The sequence below is a fragment of the Nansenia antarctica genome (genome assembly GCF_963989245.1).
Source record: "Nansenia antarctica genome assembly, chromosome: 17".
Lineage (NCBI taxonomy): Eukaryota > Metazoa > Chordata > Actinopteri > Argentiniformes > Microstomatidae > Nansenia > Nansenia antarctica.
The window spans coordinates 978,853-986,352 of record NC_137687.1 but is presented as its reverse complement, the minus strand read 5'-3'; the positions used below and the strand labels follow the sequence as shown (position 1 = coordinate 986,352).

The 7,500-nt window shown below is 46.5% G+C and overlaps 1 protein-coding gene across 1 annotated transcript in view; it reads right to left on the bottom strand.

The window, feature by feature from the left end:
* Positions 1-6,806: 6,806 nt before the first annotated feature.
* tysnd1 (trypsin like peroxisomal matrix peptidase 1) overlaps positions 6,807-7,500 on the bottom strand; it is a gene marked incomplete at its 5' end in the record, with an annotated part of 6,061 nt that continues 5,367 nt past the window's right edge. Inside the window, one exon of the mRNA XM_080547665.1 lies at positions 6,807-7,390. Within this exon, the coding sequence (XP_080403791.1) occupies positions 7,194-7,390 (197 nt within the window). The 3' untranslated portion in view covers positions 6,807-7,193. The remainder of the gene's footprint in view (positions 7,391-7,500) is intronic.

Here is a 7,500-nt window from a genome sequence, read left to right as displayed (position 1 = left end):
AGGACCCCAATTGAAATAAGCCAGTGGCTTTCTTGGGTTTTTATCCTGTTAGTTGACCTTGTATGTAATATGTACTTTCATGTACCTACTTCTGCAAATCTTCTAATAAAGTTTTCAATCAAAACCAATAGAGCTCTCAGGTCTTCTGCTAGCATATCAGCCCAATAGAGCTCTCAGGTCTTCTGCTAGCATATCAGCCCAATAGAGCTCTCAGGTCTTCTGCTAGCATATCAGCCCAATAGAGCTCTCAGGTCTTCTGCTAGCATATCAGCCCAATAGAGCTCTCAGGTCTTCTGACGCTGGTTTTCTCTGTGTACCACATGTCCAAAAGAAGAGATTTGGTGAGGCTGCATTCTCATTTTATGCTCCAGATTGTGTCTCACTGCCAGTTTACATTAGAGACGCAACCTCAGCACATATGTTCAAGCCAAGACAAAAAATATATATTTTTAATATCGCCTTTAAATGACTAAATAATTAAATTGATGATTTTATAATGATTTTATAATGATTTGTAATTTAATAAATTAAATAAAAGTACATTCCTGCAAACGTTGCAGCTCAAAGTGCTTTAATCATGATATAATCAAACCATTTAATTATTTAGTCATTTAAAGGCAATATTAAAAAGATGGGTTTTTAGTCTTGACTTGAACATTATGTGCTGAGGTTGCATCTCTAATGTAAACTGGCAGTGAGACACAATCTGGAGCATAAAATGAGAATGCAGCTAATTAATTACAAATAAAGGAATATTATCAATCCTATTATTATTATTAATCTGACTGATGCACGCGCAGTTATCTAATTGTCGGCGACGGCACGCCTCGGGGTGAGATCCATAATCGCTCGTGCCGCCGGGCATCTGTTCCCCTGTCCACACAGCCCCTATCAGCCTACCCTATTATGAGGGCTATATGATATGACATATTAGACTGTGAATATGATAATATTAGATGTCCACACAGCCTTACACCCTGGTCCCAGCCCTCCCGCATCACCGCGGATCTCTCCATCATCACCGCGGCAGAACTTACGTCTCTGAAGCGGTTCCAGTGTCCAGTGATCTTGCGGCCCGTATTGTGAGACGGTGGACAGCCACTGGTCCTGTTCTCCGTCCTCCATGAAATTACCCGTTTTCCCCCCCGCGTCTTTAAGTTCCGTCTGAGAGGAAGACCCGACACCATCATCATCATCATCATCATCATCTCATCATCATCATCATCACCGGACGGAGAGGCACCCCAAACCCAAACCCGTCATTCCCACCATGGTTACCCGTCACACACACACACACACGGTCGCACTGTCTGGTCCCCCCCGACGAGGATGCTGCTGAGAGTGAAATGTGACCTGATTATAGGATTCTCCTTCCTACGGCTGCCGCGATGGGGAGAGAGAGGGAGGGAGGGAGAGAGGGGAGGGGGGGGGGGAGAGAGAGGGGGAGGGGGGGAGAAGAGAGAGAGGGAGAGGGGAGAGAGGGGGGGGAGAGGGAGAGGGGGGGGGAGAGGAGAGGGGAGGGGAGGGGGTGGGGGAAGGGGGGGAGGGGGGGAGGAGAGAGAGGGGGAGGGGGTGGGAGAGAGAGGGAGGGAGGGGGGAGAGAGAGGGGGGAGGGAGGGGGGGAGGAGGGGAGGAGGGGGTAGAGAGAGGGAGGGGGGGAGGGGGGAGGGGGGGAGAGTGTGAGACAGGAGAGAGGTGATCACTAATGTGTACTCCATAGCCTCTTTTGTTTAGATAATGCAAACGACATAAAAAAAACAACTTAAAAAGCCTATTCCATTATCAGAATATAACAAAAGTAAGAGATATTACGTTGAGGTGAGGGTGCCTATAGGCAAAGAGCCATACTTGTATGGACCCAAACCCTCCAAAGAGACAGACTTAGTGTATGTTAAACAAGGTTAATCATGTAAATGCATGTATACCTTTTTATAACTATTGACACTTTCTTTTATTTATTTATCTTACTTGTCTCTCATAACTATTGACACGTTATTTCTCTTGTCTTCGCCACAATGTTGAAGAACTCGTTGTTAGGTACCTGTACTGTAGCAATGACAATAAAGTCCATTCATTCATTCAACTGAAGCCTAACAATTGTCTTCTCTTATACTTGTATAGGATGGAACAATAAACTTGAAACGTGTATACAGCCATATCATATATCATGCCCTTATATCACTATTTGCACTTCTGGTTGGATGCTAAACTGCATTTCGTTGTATTGTACTTGTACTCTGCGATGACGAATAAAGTTGAATCTAATCTAACGATATATTATTTCTCTGCATGTCAGTGATATGATTATAGGTGTTCTTCTATTGTTAGAGTTCTTCTACAGTTTCTCAATACATAGTGAAGTGAAGTGACATTTATTTATATAGCACTTTTCATACACAAAGGCAATTCAAGGTGCTTTACAAAAGAAAGAAAGAAACTCATTGAAAGACAAGCAGCAAAGCAGTGCATAGCACAAAAAAACACACATTAACAATTAAATAGAACATTTATAAGACTCCATTATAACACTTCCACTCATGCCTTCAATCTACTCAGTAGTTTAGTAGCAGTTAAAAGCAAAAGTAAGGACAAATCGTTGTCACTATTCTCAGTAATGGTAATGATTCCATTCCCTATTGTTCTTCCCATGATGGATGTATGTTTATCTTGTAGATAGTACTAGTTATTTGTCTGTATTATCTTGTAGATAGTACTAGTTTTTTTTGTCTGTCTTACATGTAACGATGTCTGTCTTACATGTAACGATGAATTGAGAATCAAGGACCCCAATTGAAATAAGCCAGTGGCTTTCTTGGGTTTTTATCCTGTTAGTTGACCTTGTATGTAATATGTACTTTCATGTACCTACTTCTGCAAATCTTCTAATAAATTTTCAATCAATCAATCCCTAGCAGCAGTCAGTGGCAGGAAGCATGTGTGGCGGAGGAGCAGATGTGAGGAGAGGGACGGCAGAGTCACTGCATGGCCAATGAGACACGTCACCCAGCCTGGGGACAGATGTGATGTGACTGTCACAGGGCAGGAATCCAGAGAGACAGAGAGAGAGAGGGAGAGAGAGAGAGAGAGAGGAGAGAGACAGAGAGAGAGAAGAGGAGGAAGAGAGACAGAGAGAGAGCGAGAGAGAGAGTGAGAGAGAGAGAGAGAGAGGAGAGAGACAGAGAGAGAGACAGAGAGAGAGAGACAAGAGAGAGAGAGAGGGAGAGAGAGAGAGAGAGAGAGAGAGGAGAGAGAGAGAGAGAGAGAGGGAGAGAGAGAGAGAGAGAGAGAGAGAGAGGGAGAGAGAGAGGGAGAGAGAGAGGGAGAGGGAGAGGGAGACAAGAGAGAGGGAGAGAGAGAGAGAGAGAGGGAGAGAGAGGGAGAGAGAGGGAGAGAGAGAGAGAGAGAGAGAGGGAGAGAGAGAGAGAGAGAGGGAGAGAGAGAGAGAGAGAGAGAGGGAGAGAGAGGGAGAGAGAGGGAGAGAGAGAGAGAGAGGGAGACAGAGAGAGAGAGAGAGGGAGAGAGAGAGGGAGAGAGAGGGAGAGAGAGAGACACAGAGAGAGAGAGAGACAAGATCAGAAATCACCTCAGAAATCATCGTCATAGTCCACAGATCCAAAATCATTGCAGAAATCATTGTCATAGATGACATTGAGCGGGGCTATGTCTCAGGAGGTAGAGTCTGTGTCTCAGGAGGTAGAGTCTTGTAGCGTCTAATGATCGCAAGGTTGGCAGATCGGCGGTTCGAGCCCCGGCTGGCCACATGTCGAAGTTTCCTTGGGCAAGACACTGAACCCCAAATTGCTCCCAGTGAGCGGGCCGGCCGGCGCCTTGCATGGTAGCTTGGCCGCCATTGGTGTGTGAATGTGTGTGTGAATGGTGAATGAGAGGCCGTTGTAAAGCGCTTTGGATAAAGGCGATATATACTGTAAGTGCAGTTCATTTACCAAGACAGGACCGAAATCATCATCTCATTTATGGGAGCCAGTCAAAAGAGATAATGAAAGGCTGCATAGTCCTAGAATCACAGACCCAGAGGGGAGGATCAGGTCACCTGACCTCCTTATAGCAGTTTGGAACCAAACATGGCGCCCGTTTGATGCGATGACGATCATGTGATCTCAGTTTCCCTCGGTCCCAGTGTTTCTGAAGGAGAGGAAGGGAAACTGATTGTAGCAGTGGAGCGCTAGCTAGCCTCTGAATGAATGAATGGTCTTTATTGTCATTAATACAGTACAGGTACCAAACAACGACATTTAGGAGGGGGGGGCTCCCCTGGTGCTAGGAAAAAAGACTAAAAACAAGAGGTCCGAGGGTAAAATAAAAAAGAGAAAAGAGCTGGTTTACATAAATAAAGGCTATGTACACTATCCACCTATACTATACTACTATACTATACAATAAAACACTGTGCTGTACTCTATGCTATGCTATAAATATCCTAACGTTTTTCCTATATCTGAACCTTATGTACACGAGGGTTGTCATATTGCACATAGTGTTATTGCACATTCATTTAAAGTGTCGCAGTTTGCAGGTTTGAAATGTTCACAGTTGTATTTCAATATTGCACTTATGTTTACAATCTAGTAGCTGCCATCAAATGGGGCAGGGAGATGTGAGATGGGGTGAAGCTCATTATCAGAAACATCTACTTCACTGTGCTCATGAGCAAGAGCTGCCCACACCTTGAAAGTATGAGTGAACGTTCCATACGCCGTGGGCAACTGATGGAGTCAGTGTGAGGGAGTGAAGGGATCGGAGGAGATTAGTGTGTGAGTGGAATCTCATTATTCAAGTGGTTATAATACACAACACATGACTGTCCATCTCATTGGCTGTCTATTCAGTTCCCATCAATGAGTCCTCATTGTGTCGTGCTTCTTAGAACAATAAAGAATGAATTGCGTACGACAGCGCGTGCTGACAGAGTGTCCGGTGATCCGTAAGCCATTAGCTAAAGACCCAGAGGCAAGACACACGTAATGTATAGCTGCAACAGCTAAATCAAATCAAATCAAATCCAGTTTTATTTGTCACATACATCGTATATACAGCGATTGGAATCTTGCTCCTCGAACAGCAACAACACTCAACAACAATCAACAAATCAACAATACAATATAACGTAGTAATATAGTAGTAAAAAAAACAATTGACTGTCAAAGTTGATTTCCTCGTTGACAGAAACAGTCACAGCAGCCCTTTGGCATTTGGGCTGATTGAGTTCCAAGTCTATCTCGGCCTTAAGATAAGGGATGATAGAGAGATTACATCATAAATAGAGAGGCTAGATAGAGAGATGACATCATGACATCATAATAGAGAGATTACATCATGACATCATAATAGAGAGATGACATCATGGTGACAGCTCATGCCCGAGGTACAAGGTAAGACAAGGTAGTGACTCATTTCCGATCTGATCCCAGCCGCTGACATCATCACCCGCCGCTGGGCCTCCGGCCACCTCTCTGTCATTCAACAGGACATTTTTCACTTTAATGACGCCGATTCAATATCAATGACTCACGCACTCACTGCTTCTGTTCCTTCTCTCGGGTGTGGGGGGGGGGATGGGGATGGGAGGGGGGGGTGGGGATGGGAGGGGGGGGGGGGTGGGGGGGGGGGGGTAGGGAGTGATATCATATTTTTGGACTTGGATGGAGGTGCTGTATCACATTGGGGGGAGGGAGGGGGGAGTGTGTGTGTGTGTGTGAGGGGGATGGGAGGGAGGGAGGAGGGAGGGGTGAGTGTGTGAGTGGATGGGGGGAAGGGAGGGGTGAGTGTGTGTGTGAGGGGATGGGGGGAGGGAGGGAGGGAGGGAGGGTTGAGTGTGTGAGTGGATGGAGGAGGTGGAGCGGGGGTGAGTGTGTGTGGCTGGATGGGAGGGAGGGAGGGAGGTTGGAGGGTGTCGTGTAGCTGTAGTGTGATGAGTCGGATGGAGGAGGTGTGGGGGGGGGTGAGTGTGTTGAGGTGATGGGAGGAGGGAGGAGGTGAGGCTGTGTGAGTGTGTGAGTGGATGGGAGGGAGGGCGAGGGAGGCGGGCTGAGTGTGTGAGGAGGATGGAGGTAGGTTGTGGGGGGGGTGGAGTGGGTGGGGGTGTTTTTACCCCTGCTCTCAGCACTTCTGAGGGGCTGCTGTGCGCTGGTCACTTGAGAGATTTACAGTGTTTTGATCTAAACTACACCCCTGTGTTGATCTGATCCACCTTGATAAGTCAACTACACCCCTGTGTTGATCTGATCCACCTTGATAAGTCAACTACACCCCTGTGTTGATCTGATCTGCCTTGATAAGTCAACTACAGTACGAGACCGAACACAGACGTGTCTTTATTATGTTTAAAGTGGTCCTGAACATCCAGCACACTGCTGCGGTCTGGTTCGGTCACGTTTTAATTTTTACATTTTACAATTGACTTTTTTTTTTTTTACATAGCACTGTGACTAGTAGGTGAATCATCTATATGTTACGGTACATGTGGGAATACGGTACATGTGGGAAAACTAGGGTTAGGGTTAGGTGCTAGGGTGCTACGGTTAGGGTTAGGGTTAGGGTTAGGGTTAGACATGCCAGCATGTACCAAGTCGACGTAGCACCTAACCCTAACCCTAGTCTTCCCACATGTACCATCTTCCCACATGTACCGTAACATACACATTAGTCATCATCGCAGGAAAAAGTAATCTATACTCGGACCAGGGGCTGTTGGCAGTCTCGTAATAATAGAAGAAGGACGTTTTTTCAAAATGTTTTATTACTATTAACAGTAGAGAAACTGTACAGGGGGGCAGAGGGGAGGTAGATGTTGGAGGGGCAGTTAAGTTACCTAATCATAATATTCTTAAAGTTAGGAAGTAAATAAAGTTCTTTATAAAAAAAAATAACGTTCTTTATTAAGGTATTCCAGGTGAGTGTATTATTTATGAATAATGTTGAGAGCCCAATAAAATGGTCTGCCTATGTGAGTCTTTTTTATGTGTGGGTGAATGGCATGGTGAGTGAGTGAGTGAGTGAGTGAGGGCGTGTGTTCGTTTGTGAGTGCGTGCGTGTGTTCCTTCGTTCGTTCATTCGTTCGTTCGTGAGTGCGTTCGTTCGTTCCTTCGTCCGTTCGTTTGTTCGTGCGTTCGTTCGTCCGTCCATCCGTCCGTCCGTCCGTTCGTTCGTTGCGTTCGTGCCAGTGTTCCCTGCGGTCACAGTTTGCTGTGGGCAGCCTGTAGCCTCCAGGCCCTCCTCACCCCCGGGTCTGTGGTGTCCAAGGCCCTGAACACGCCCGCGCCGCCCCCCAGGGCAAACCCCCGGAGCAGGGGCCGCAGCACGCTGACCGGCACGCTGAAGTTCAGGTGTGGGTACGTCACCTTAGCATCCCGCACGTTACTGGCCACGAGACCTGGAACACAGGCGGAAACACAAACAATGAGCGATGAGATTTTTAGGGGGGAGTATCTTTATGGGCTGGTGGGAGGGGGGGGGGGTAATGTTTTGGGGGTATTTCTGCTT